Raw genomic sequence first — 13,106 nt, 5'->3', positions numbered from 1 at the left:
TAGGGATTCTCCTGCTTTTCCTATTGCTGCCTATTAAAATGGCGAGAGCTGTTTTGCCTTCAGTGTCCTTGGAGCGGGTGTTGAAGTTGTGATACAAACCAAGGGTGACTTAGGTCCACATTTTGCTTCGCTAGGGATTTCAGTGTTTGGCTTTGTGTATGTTGCAAATCGGGCCTGAGCATTACCTTTCGAACCTGGAAGGTATTTGGATATGCAGCAAGTACAGAGAGTGTCAGAAAATGAAGAGAAAGGAAAAAAACTAATATTTCTGTGCAGTGTGTCCTGCGGTGAGTAATCCCCTGGAATCACGTTTTTTTCTTTGAAACTCATGGACAGAAACATATTTGTAATTTTGTTTTTCTTCCCTGTTTCACAGGACCTGATGAGAAAGAAGAACCACCAGAAACAGGTGAGAGGCTCCATAGCAGATGGTAACAGAACCCCTAGAAATTTTTCAGGTAGTCTTAACTCACACAGAAGGTGTAACCATGTTTCACCAATAATGTCGTTTTCAGATGCCCATGAGCAGCTGATACCACCAAGGTTCCTGGAAAGATTTACTAATAAAAAGGTTAAGAAAGGTGCAAGCATCACATTTTCTGTAAAAGTTGAAGGTAAGTGGTCTAGCTACATAACAATTAAATTGCATAGTTTCATGACGCATTCTTGTCTCTCTTTGGGCCAATTCACTGTAACTTGATCTAGCGTATTGAATCTGAAGTCCGGGGCGCTAGTCCCGACTTTGTAAGAGACTTCGTGTGCCTCATAGCAAAGCATCCAACTCAACTTCACTTCCATTTTCCTATCTATAAAAACAAGCATAATAATAGTTACTAGTCTTACGAAGATATGTTGGTTAACTGGTTTTATACAGTGCTTTAATGTCCTTAGAGGAGTGTGCTGTAGAAAGGTATGTGTTCCTTCATTGTATATTGCGACTGTTACTGCTGTAAAAGGATCACAAAACAGGTCAAAAGCAGCATTCGTTACAGCATGGCTCTTGAGGCTTGTAAGAAAGGAGTAACACTGTTAGGAAAATTAGAGCTCCTTGTATTCGTTTTCCTTTAGGATATCCACTGCCAACTATCACTTGGCTGAAAGAAGAGTCTCAGGAAGACATCCTTTGGATCAAACCCAACGCTCCTGGGTATAAACTCGCCAGTTCAAACATGCATCACAGTCTAATCCTGTTGGATGTTAAAAAGAAATACAGTGGGCTGTACACATACATTGCTACCAACAAGGCTGGCCAGTCCATCTGCACTGCCACCCTAGAAGTTGCAGATGGTAAGTCTTTCTTGCAGTAGAAGCACATTTTCTGCGTTGCCTTTCATGCAGTGGCTAAGAGAAAAATAAATGTGACTGATAAGGAAATGACACAAATCGTAACCTAGCAGGGTGGAGAAATGCATCTGTATGGACCTGGAGGGGAACGAAGTGTGTTTGCATCATATGAGTGGGAGTTTGTGCGCTGGGTCAGGAGCTGCTAGCAGGACAGCTTCACTACTCTGGTATTTCCAGGAATCCATGTCTAGAAAATGTGCCCCACCTTAAATACATAAAAAAATACTCTTTGTTTTCTGTCCTCTAACGATAAACCCTGATCTTGCAGTGAAAGAGGCTGAAGTTCTGACCCAGGAGCGCGTGATGGTATCAGAAGCCATAATGACCACCCTGGGGTAAGTGTTTTTCTGCCCAGCTTGAAGCACGTTCTGAAGAGTGGGATCCACTTAAGCACACTTTCACTTCTAGAATATATCCAGCCTAAAAGACTTGACCGGACTTCTGGAGCCAATGGAGAGCGATGGGCACTCCCAGAGGATGAATTTCCCTTCCTAAGGGTCTGTTTGCTCTCTGGAAGTGTCCGTCTGTCTCTCTCTCCATTGCCTACAAAAGGATCTTAAGTGAAAACCAGAGGAAATTAGTCCTACTTGGCCTAATTGGCACTAGTCTGTACTTACCAAGGGTTTATAGCTGATATTACTCTACAAATGTTCTGTTTGCTACAATCTTGATAAAACTTGGTAGCTTTCAACCGAAACGTTATTTATTACAGCATCAAGCTTGCCTGTTAACATTCGAGTTTTATGGCTGATTTGGGGGACTGTCTGCACGGGGAATTTGCTATGAAGAAAGCTCCAGTGTGAAATCAGCTCTTCCACTGCAATCTCGCACATGGATGTACCTGGCCTTTATTAGGCATATTTGGAGATATGCAATTTATTGCTTTGTGAAAGTGGAGTGAGCTTCCTCGTGCTTCCTGTGTACTGACAGCATTGTGCAGAGATTTAGGGCAGATAGCTTGTACTATGAAAATTTATACCCTTGCTGACTTTGTAGTAGTTTCTTCACGTAAACAAGCTCAGATGTCCTAATCCTTCTCTGAAAGTTAAAGAAAAAAAAAAAAAAAAAGAGCGCTCAGATTCTATTTCCTTAAAGGCCTGATATAAATAAATAATTTTTAAAGGTCATAAATCCCACCCAAATTGCCATGATTTTTCATTTTAACTTCTAATCCTGCTTTACTCTTTTTTTTTTTCCTTTTTCCAGAGCTGTTCATCCCTCTGAAGCAAGAATAGGTAAGAGAAGCTATTTTATATGAACTACTCCTACCTTCCATATCTGCAGCTCGGATTGTCTACATATTTCATTATCACCACCTATTTTTGTTCTTTTTCCTCTTATAAGTTCCTGAAATATTGGAACTTTTCAGGACTGGTCTCTGTTCAGGGGTGAATTATTTGGAGGAAATATGAGCAAACACAGGTTTAGAAGCAGGAGAAGTGAAGAAAATTAGACTTTCCTTCTAGAGAAGCTTTTGTTATTTAAAGAAGCTGACTTTTCAGTGAAGTATTGCATGCTTAGTAGAAAGTTCTTTCTTTCCCAGGAGATCTTGATGGTGTAGCTGGTAAAGAAGGTGTACCCCAAAGCCCTGTTTCCTTAGCCGATGTTGGGACAGAAGAGTTCTTCCAGAAACTCACCTCCCGTATCTCAGAAATGGTATCTGCAAAAATAAGTCAAGGTAAGTGACCTGGCAAATGCAATTGAAGTAATAAGAAAATGATGCAAGCTCTTTTTAGGTTTCATTTGATCTTTAAATATCAGTGAGATTTGTGAAGCGGGTTCTGAGACAGTCATCCTGCATAAGTATTTGTGAATGTTTAGGTCTGAGAATTTTTAGCCAGAACCTATCCAAGCTGCTACATCTTCATCCACAATTTTGAACGAAAAAAAAAAAGCTCTTAAAATAAACTGACAAGGCTAATGTTCTTTTTAAACATATAGTATTTAATTAAATAAGCAGGAGTAAATGTGAACTTGAGGTGGAGGGCAACTGTAAAAATGGAAGTGTGTTTTGTGCATCTTGGGTGTTTCGAGTTGTTAAGTTAATGCATCACTGCTGAATCTGAAAGCAATCCTGCTTTGCAGGCTTTCCCCATCTTAATTTGAGTTGTAGTTCACAATGGGATTTTAAAATCAAGTCCAGGCTGAAAACTGTGTGTATAGCTGTGCAGTAAACTAATGATTTGTTAAATTAAAATGAAAAATTCTGGTTTGTTTTGTATGTGGTAGATTGATTCTCTTGTAGTAGGATTTTATCTTGAAGCAAAGATGAAGTCATACCTCTTGTACAGATATTTTTACTGCGATAAGCATGTAACCTCATGCATTAAAGCATTCTAATTGTTTATGCAGTCCTGAATATTGATAGGCAGTCGCACTAAATGCTGCAAGTGCTCTTCTCGACAAATATTTAATTTTATTAAATTAAAAGTTAGTATAGACCTGACTCATGTTCAAATACAAGAGCTGCATTTCACACTTCCCTGTCGCTCTGCTTTTCAGCCACACTTCGAGTGCCAGGTGCAGATAGTGACGATGAATCCAAAACTCCCTCTGCATCTCCTCGCCATGGTCGATCCAGGCCTTCATCCATTGCTCAGGAGTCCTCCTCTGAATCTGAAGATGGGGATTCCCGAGGGGAGGTATGTTATCTTTATGGACCAGTTTGATACCAGGAAAAACAGTTATTTAGAATGCTCAATCGCTTGTGTTTCCATCCTACTTTATGGGATCTATCTCACTTTAGTAGAGACTGGTATTTAAGTATGGGCCCTGTGATACAGAGCACAGACCTAGCACTGGAGAACAAGATTCTGATGCTCACTATGTGACCTTGAACAAATTGTTCAAGTCAATATGGTCAAAACAGAGCCATTATTCAGCAGTTGTTTCTTTTTTTCATGGCTTAGCTTCAGAAAGTCAGAGCTTGATTTTCTGCAGCCTCAGATAGAGTTTGTCAGAAGAATTTTATTGAGAAGTTGTTCCTGTGAAAAATGACTATTTGGTGGAAATCTGAACTTTTTTAGGTGTTCATTTCAAACAGTTTTTTTAAAAAAAATTAAACCTTTAGCAATGTTGACCTATTCTGACATTTTCAGGACCACTGTTTGTTTTGACTTGGGAGCAAAATTCACTGTTTCATGATGTAAATCCAAGATACTGCAGAATGTTTTGAAAATATGTCCAGAGCCTTTCTGAGACTTAGTTTGCCACCTTGTAAAAAGTAAACAGTGATTCTCTGCCGTACAAGGGTTGGAGAATAAAACATTAAACGCAGATGAGCACACTTAGGTTCTGAAGGCGATATGGTATTGTATTCCCTTTTCAGAGCTCAAAATAACTGTCATTTCATGCGTGCAGATCTTTGACGTCTACATGGTCACCGCTGACTTTGTGCCTGCTGCTCCTGACAAGGAGGCCATCACTTTGAAGGAAGGGCAATATGTGGAAGTCCTTGATTCAGCTCATCCACTGAAGTGGCTAGTCAGGACTAAACCCACAAAATCGAGCCCCTCCCGACAGGGCTGGGTATCTCCAGCTTATCTGGACAAGAAATTAAAGGTAATTGATCGTCCTATGTTTATTTTTCATGTAAAATTGCTTCTTTCTCCTGCAGTTTAGAGCCATCCCTCTAAACTGAAGTGAAGGGTGAGGAGGTCATTGAAGGGGTCTGTAACATGATGGGGCTTTTTCATGTTTTGATTAGACTATGTTTTTGTGTGTGTGGAGGGGTGCCTGGGCTTGAAAGACCTAATCAGTCTCCAGCAAGCAAGAAAGAAGTTTCACACTGCTGCATTAGGGATTGCTGAGGGATTAGGGGTCTTTGAGGGATATTCCTCTGTGCGTATTGGCAAAAGCACTGTTAACCGAGAAGAATAACATGTCCTTTCTCTTGTATTGTAGTTGTCACCAGAGTGGGGATCAACAGAAGCTCCCGAATTCCCTGGAGAATGCGTTTCTGAAGATGAATACAAAAGGAAGCTGACGTAAGCGCTTGTCGGATTGTACAGGCACCGCTTAGCCTTGCTGCTGTTTGAACTAACATGAATGTTGGTGTCTAGGTCCCGCCTGAGTCACCCTTTCTGTATCACTGAGGCCTGCCATCTCCCTTTTCCCTCACTTGATTCTCGCAACTTTTGCTTTGCCAGTGATTTCAGCTTGGAAAAATTTCAGCCAATTGAAATCATACTGGAAGGTGGGCTTGAAAGGAGGATTTTCCGTGATGTCCTTCTGGAGGCTCTCCGATTTCACAAAAATCTTAAACTTGTGTTGTCTCTTTTAAGTACCTCTGTACTTTGGGATGCTCTGGATTTGAGCACGATGTCTAAAGAGGGAGTGGAAGTGCTCTAGGAAGACCAGCTACAAACTTGTATTGCTCAGCTGTGTATTACTCCCTCGCAGTGCAGCGCGCTACTGAGTGTGCTGTCATAGAGATATTTGCCTCTGTAACATCTTGCTGGTTCCATAACGTGCCATCTAAGTTGCTGCTGTCTACTCTGCACAGGTCCTCCTGTTGCTCGCACTCAGTTTCATCTGGCCCAGCTGTACATGTCTGTAATGTAGGTGCCTATCTGTAAGCAGAGTGTCTAAAATCCCTTTATAGTCCAGGGAGATCTAGTCAACCTACTCAAAGGAGTCCTCTGACCAAATGTTCATCTCTGTTTTAGAGACATGTCAAAAATAATTGTGCTGATTGTTCTGCGCTTTCTTATCACCTGTTTGTCTCCCCTTCAGCATTGTTATTCAGGAGTTGCTGATCTCAGAAGAGGATTACATTCAAGATTTACAGTTCTTCCAGACTCATCACCTCAAGTACACTGAGACCTGTCGCAACGTCCCAGGAGCTGTTTCCAGTCAGAAATCCACCATCTTCAGAAACATCGATGATATTGCTCGTTTCCATTCCAGGTGGGCATCCCTTCATTTGAGACAGAAGGATAGCTTCTGTACCTGGTGTCAGAGCTACAGTAACTATGGAGGCTATAAAGGATGTGGAGCACTGACAGTTTTGGGGTGTAAAAGAGTCGATGGGCATTTTAGGATGAGATATGATGGCATTGCTTAAGTCAGAGCACAGGGCTGGGACTCCTGTAATAGTCCCCAGGGCTTCAAGACTTCTCATGTCCTGCTTATTTCTTACCCTTTTGAGTGAATTTAATTGAGAAGTGTTAAACACGGCAATATCCTTCATTCCCTCAGTCCTTCCTTTAATCTGTATTAACCTGAGATTGCCTGGTTTAAAAGTCTGGCTGCTGGGACGGTGTGCTAGCCTTATTCCATCACCTGATCCTCAGAGGTCTTTTTTTTCCCTTCTGCAGTGTCTACCTCCGAGACTTGCAGAAATGTGACACTGATGATGACGTGGCCATGTGCTTTATTAAGCACGAGGCAGAGTTTGATAAGTACATCCAGTACCTGGTGGGGCGGATACAGGCTGAGTCAGTTGTTGTCAGCAAAGCTGTCCAGGATTTCTACAAGGTAAAACAGTAGCCCAAGTACCTACCGAATGTGCATCCGATAACCCACTGTATCGTGAAATATAGGCATTAATTCAAATATGATCCCAAAGAGGATTATTAAATATTTTCATGGGAAATCATTGTCAAATACAGTAGTTTTGTATTTACTGTCTAGCTCTTCCTAGTAGACACAATCAGTATGTCCTTATGAATATTATAAAGATTATATAGATATGAATATGTACATGATTATGTCACTGTTAACAGTATATGGTGAAAGTTGTATTAAATATAGGAACTCGAGGAAATGCTATTAGTCATATAAAAAAGTCAAACTCTAAATTTTAGTTTCTCTAAAACTTTATCTCAATCTTTCCTCATTCTTGTATATATTTCTTTAGAGATACACAGAGGAAATTTTAGCTACTGAAGATCCTTCGCAGCCACTTATCCCACCACTGCAGCACTACCTGGAAAAACCCATAAATAGGATCCAGCAGTATCAGACTATTATCAAGGTAGGAGCTTTTGTTACACACTTTTATCTAATAGGCTTATGTTCTGCTTGGTGTAGCCTCTGAGGAAAAAGACTTCATTCTCCTTTCATATTCTCTGCGTTCATCCTGTTGTAACTCCGCTTGAAAGATGCTTGAGTGAGAAAGACTGTAATTTTGACCAGTGATGGTGATCTCTAAAGCGTTCTGTAAATATGAATTCAGGGAGAGGTTCACAGTTTCCAACTCCATAAAGATCAACAAGCTTTATCCGAATGAACTTTAAATATATGTATGTGTGCGCGCGCAAACGCACATACACGTAAAATGTTTATACATGTAGGTATGGATATGTACATACATATACATATACACACACATATATATATGTGTGTATGTATATATCCATAACAAGGAGAAATTGCTACACACTCAGCAACAGATCTGTTATAAAAATAAGCAATTTCCAAACTGTAAGATACTGACTTAGCAGTTCCCTCCTTGTATTTCATATACACGTTATGGTAAGATTAGACAAAGTTCTGTTTTCTGAAAAGCTTTACACCATTTTACCGTCATGAACTGTTTCACCTCTCACAGCTTTCATCTGTCCTACGGTTTCAGGTTCTGGCCCGTACCACCAAAAAAAATTTTGGCACTTATCCAAAATTTGGATATCCTAATGCTATTTCCCAAGAAAAATACTATAAAAATGTTATTTTGAAAAATGTTTATGTGTTCTAACTTGGATCATTTGAAGAAGGTTCAAATTAATTTTCTAATTTTGAACCCCTGCCCCTGAGCACAAACACCAAAGTTTTAATGGTCTCTTGGAAATGAGAGAGAGCATGGGAGCTTCCCATGTCGCCATTGCTGAGAGAGGACAGTAGGAACAAATGTGAGAAGAAATAACTGCCGTTTCCTATTTTTTCCATCCTTTCTTAGTTTTACCAAATATCTATTTTTTTTTTTAGCACTGCCACATGAGTTGCATGCCTCGTATCATCGGCAGGGTAAGGGCAAGACAAATACAATAGATACATTTAGGATTGCTTTGGGGGTTTTATTTATTTATTTATTTTTTCAGTCACTGAAGCGTGTCTGGTATATGCTTCAGCTTTGTCTTTGTTCAGTATCAATTGGTGCAGGGAAAAGCTAGGATGGATAGTCAGGGAGGCCCCAGAATGGGCTGGAAAAGAGAGGATTTGGTAGCTAAAGAGCACACAGTGAGAGAATGGGGTAAAAGTTGCTCAGATGCAAGAGCTAGAGGACAGTTTGATATCTGGGAACCTCTTCTGGTATCAAGGAAATGCTCCCCCCTGCCCCTTTTTTTTAAAAAGAAACATCTGCCCTGTAACATCGACTCCATTCATCTACAGGAATTAATCCGAAACAAAGCAAGAAATAGCCAAAACTGTGCCTTGCTGGAGCAGGCTTATGCCATTGTATCTGCACTCACCCGAAGAGCGGAAAACAACCTCCATGTCTCGCTCATTGAGAATTATCCAGGGACCTTGGAAAGCCTTGGTGAACCTATCCGACAGGTACTTGGAATTTCTCACTCCGTTTTATTGCTGCATGTGCCTTCAGTAATTTCCAAGTAGCCTTTGGTCCTAAAAGAAGCTCCTTTACGAATTATATCTGAACAGAGTATTTCCTTATTGCCTTTTTTATTGTTCAATATGTGACGCATCCCTATACGTGTGAGAGATGTCAAACCTACTGGTTTGATGAAGATTTGAAGTACCAGAGCTTATGGGCCACTTCACACATAATGTAGTTATTTGCCTTTGCGAGCCACTCACCCGACAGGAGGAGATTTGGTTTGGTCCATACGTGATTTTTAAGCATTTTATTTATTGCCCCTTCTCTCCCCTTATGGGCCAGGTACATGGTCCAACTCCTGAGCTTACTGGCATCAGTGGGGTTTTTTGTGTTGATTGCTGAGGAGTTAGATGCTCACTAGGCATTTTCAGTATAAATTTTCCGTTAGTATCAGTACTGGAGGAGTCTGCCTACCTGAGACAACTGGACTTGAGTTCTGTATTTATCTGACAGGAAAGAATATCATTTAAAGGCCAATGCAATGATGACCACTGTGTGCCCATGTCTCAGTGCTGTCAGTCTCATGCATCACCTTTAGCATTAGAAACACTCTGCCGTGTTGTAATGAAAACAAAGTGCTTAAGATGAGGATGTAACAGTAAACATTTGTTATCTGTTGGCTGGAAGATGATGGTGAGCCACCACGGTAATTATTCCAGTTATGGCTAAGTGGTCTTCCTTCTTTTTCCCATCAGGGCCACTTCATTGTGTGGGAAGGAGCTCCAGGAGCCAGAATGGTTTGGAAAGGACACAAAAGACATGTCTTCCTCTTCAAGAATTATATAGTGATCTGCAAACCAAAGCGGGACACGAAAACAGACACGTACAGTTACATCTTCAAGAACATAATGAAGGTCTGTTCCTTACCTCCTCACCTAGAGCATCTCTCTGTCATTGAGGACTTTTATGTCCAGCTTCTGGTCATCTAAAACTAGAACATTTCACTAATTCTTTCAAACTATGTCTTTGTTTCTGAAAGCCTGTGAAGCGCAAGTAAAATCTCTGTCTGTCCCCAAATCCCTCAGTTAGCACTGTTGGAAACATGTCAGACATCATCAGAAGCCCAGGCAGATTTTTACTGTGCAGCAATGAGTTTACAGCTAAAGTGTGTTAATTAATTACATGAAATTGATGTGAATTTTGGTTGGGGTGCTGTCTATAGCATTTGCTAGAGTTCGTAGATCTTTGGTATTCGCAGTCTGTAGGATTGGTAGTAAACTGGAGAAAACGTTGTTTCAATTATATGCTACATTTCCACTAGCTCCTCTCTGCTGGTTACGTCCTTTCCTGAAGCCAATTCCTGTTTAGAAGTCAATGCGACCAACTCATCTTCAAAAATTCAGGGCCCAGATTAAAACTGTACGAAATTGCACATAGAGTTTCCCTAGGGCATTAGATGCTCAGCTCCAGTTAAAACAAACAAACAAAAAAGTGGATTTCTGGACCTAGCCCCAGTCAGGGCCTTCTAAAAATACTTACCACTGTCATCACTGATATTCACAGGCTGTTCCTCCCGTCCCCCCTGCAAAAAAGGACGCTTTGTCCAGAGTGCAACTGCTGTGTAATTTCTTTTCATGTAGTGCCCGACTGTGGTGTTCCTTGGTGCTGATGTCAGCCCAACAGCGCTGTGCTCTTGGAATACCCTTTAATTCTGGCTGTTGTTTTCCTGAAATGTGATAATTACTCCCAGACGGAAAATGGGAGAATGTCTATTTGCTATTCGGAAAGCCAGGTGTACTGGAAAAAGGATTGCAAAGAAATCCTGATTGCTCTTCGGCCACTGCCACTTTGCATCGCTCGTGCAGTCTGAAGAATCTTTAAAAGCAGTGTAAATTATCACTATTTCCCCTTTTGCTGTTGGAGCATCTAATATAACTTTAATGGGACTTACGCGTGACTCAAGTCCACTGAAGGGAATATATTCTGGAAGTAGGAGACTTGCTGGTGTCAAATAATTATTTCCATTTTAAACTTTTATTGAAGATGGTTGTGGTCCACAAAGACTAGGTCCAGATCTGAACTTTCCTGAACTCTGGGATTACTGTGGGGAGCGAGGTAGTGGCCAAAAATCATCTCTAAGTAAAAAGAAAAAAAAAAAAGGTGTTGACGTTCTTATGCTCCTGTTGTTACACAGCTGAACAACATAGACGTGAATGACTTTGTGGAAGGAGATGACCGGGCATTTGAAATCTGGCACGAACGAGAAGACTCAGTCCGCCAGTACCTCCTTCAGGCGCGTACAGTGAACATCAAGAATTCCTGGGTGAAGGAAATCTGTGGCATCCAGGAGCGGATCAGTCAGCCTGTCTGGAGTGAGTACAGCCCGAGATGGCGTGAACCTCCCAGTGCTGCCTTGGGGATGTCTCCCTGACTCAGGAAGGCGATTTTGCTGCTAGGAGGGAGAGAACCTTCTAGGGTCATCTGCCACCTCAAAAACTAAACTAGGGTTAGAGGTTTTCCTTCAGTCACATCACAGACTGCCATAAATAACAACTCGCATGACTAGGCAGCAAGTGTGCTTCAGGTGGAACGATCGTAGCTGCTTCACCTGAGCTGGGGCAGGCACCTTTGTCAGCATAGGACAACAGTGTGTTTTAGAAGTTTTAACAAATTGCAGAGTTGTCACTAGAGAGGCATTTGATCTGGCAGGGATTGCAGAAGGGTAACTGACAACAGAATTTGGGGACAAAACCACAGTCCCACTCCATGAAAAGCATCAGACTCCAGTGGGAAGAGTCCCGAGACCTGACCCAGAGACCTACTGGTACCAGTGTGATTTTGTTGGGTATTGAGTCCTCCATTCCAGAGTTCTGGCTTACTTTGTTTTATCGGGACACATGGCTTTGCTTTGGATTTTTATTTTGTCATCCAGGCTGCTTCATCCTCACTGTCATTTAATACTACGCCAATTTTGTGTCCGCAGAATTTATCAGGAGGATATTAAATCCATATTGTCCAGATAGGAGCTAGAAATTATGTCCTTTACTGCATAAGTCAATCCGGCTTCTTAGAAATCTGAAACAGATCTGTTTTTGGTGTATATGCACTGAAAACAAGTCTGGGCAGTTTATTTTTAAGCTTTTAGTGGTGTTCTAATTAGGAAGACTATCAAAATAATTTTACATAGCTTCTTGTGGTAGGAATAAATCAAAAGTCTCTTAACAAAGCATAGACTTTGCTGCATACAGAGCAACAGAATATTGGTTTCGTTATCAGCGGTGCACATTAACTGGGGAATTAACTTAACTGTGACAGCTGTGTGGTGTCTGAATAATGGATGTGCTTATTAAAATCATGGCCTAAAATACTTCCAGATCAGCAACAAATCCAGGATTTTTACGTCCCATCTCTAAAGCCAACAAGCAACTTTTGGCAGGCTCAACTTATTCTCAAATAAGCAAGAACAGCACGTCACCTTGAAAGTCATTACTTGCTAAAATTTTCTTTTCTGGTTCCCATTCTGAACCTCACAGTTCTGCAAAAATTCTGCCTATTGTTACTTTATTTTGCAATAGGCATTCTGTGGACGAAGCCCCCTCCTCAGGCCTGACATGCTTATTCTGATGTTTCAGTACCGCCGGACTTTGAGGAAGAACTGGCAGTCTGTACAGCTGAGCTGGGAGAGACAGTCAAGCTGGCTTGCAAAGTTACAGGAGCTCCCAAGCCATCCGTCTGCTGGTATAAAGGTATAAGCAGCAAGTCATATTGCCACGAAATGCGTATTCCAAGACTGTGCTCTGTGCATATTGCTCTTTGTGAAGTTGTCAGTGGATAATCTGTAAGCTGATCACTGGGAGACACCTGAGTCTAGCTTTAAAGAAGTTAGCTACTAGGCAACCAAGCTGCAGTAGCGTGGACCTTCCTGTGACTTAATGTACCCTGCTTTTCAGGTTTGCAGATAAGTCCCTACGAAGCCACATCTTGTTGCAGTTAAACAACTTCTTGGAAATGAGTAACTTGTTACACTAGCTCGGACCCTTCTATGCGATAACGCAGGCAGCTCTGTGGACACATTCCTTTTCTCAGCGTAACTATATTGCAGGGGAAACAGCTTTGCAATAAGTTCACACCTCGTAAAAATATGTTCTGCGTGCTTGCAGTCTCTTTATAAGTGTTTCTTTTACTGCACTTGGTAGCAAGTAAGAGCTTCAACTGCACAGCACATACTTTGGGAGAGTTTCATTTTTAAATGAGGATTGATGAT

At 41.2% G+C, this 13,106-nt stretch overlaps 1 protein-coding gene across 1 annotated transcript in view; it reads left to right on the top strand.

Annotated features, from left to right (window-relative positions):
- Positions 1-13,106, top strand: part of LOC136991345 (obscurin-like) — a 144,635-nt gene that overhangs the window by 95,041 nt on the left and 36,488 nt on the right. Inside the window, 16 exon segments of the mRNA XM_067292211.1 lie at positions 377-409; positions 516-614; positions 1,069-1,287; positions 1,613-1,679; positions 2,551-2,579; positions 2,888-3,022; positions 3,847-3,986; positions 4,705-4,905; positions 5,248-5,330; positions 6,079-6,252; positions 6,663-6,822; positions 7,205-7,321; positions 8,677-8,841; positions 9,598-9,756; positions 11,037-11,214; positions 12,475-12,588. Coding sequence (XP_067148312.1) covers positions 377-409; positions 516-614; positions 1,069-1,287; positions 1,613-1,679; positions 2,551-2,579; positions 2,888-3,022; positions 3,847-3,986; positions 4,705-4,905; positions 5,248-5,330; positions 6,079-6,252; positions 6,663-6,822; positions 7,205-7,321; positions 8,677-8,841; positions 9,598-9,756; positions 11,037-11,214; positions 12,475-12,588 — 2,073 coding nt within the window.

Source organism: Apteryx mantelli, chromosome 2 (genome assembly GCF_036417845.1).
Source record: "Apteryx mantelli isolate bAptMan1 chromosome 2, bAptMan1.hap1, whole genome shotgun sequence".
Taxonomy (NCBI): domain Eukaryota; kingdom Metazoa; phylum Chordata; class Aves; order Apterygiformes; family Apterygidae; genus Apteryx; species Apteryx mantelli.
This window is presented reverse-complemented; position numbering and strand designations above follow the sequence as displayed.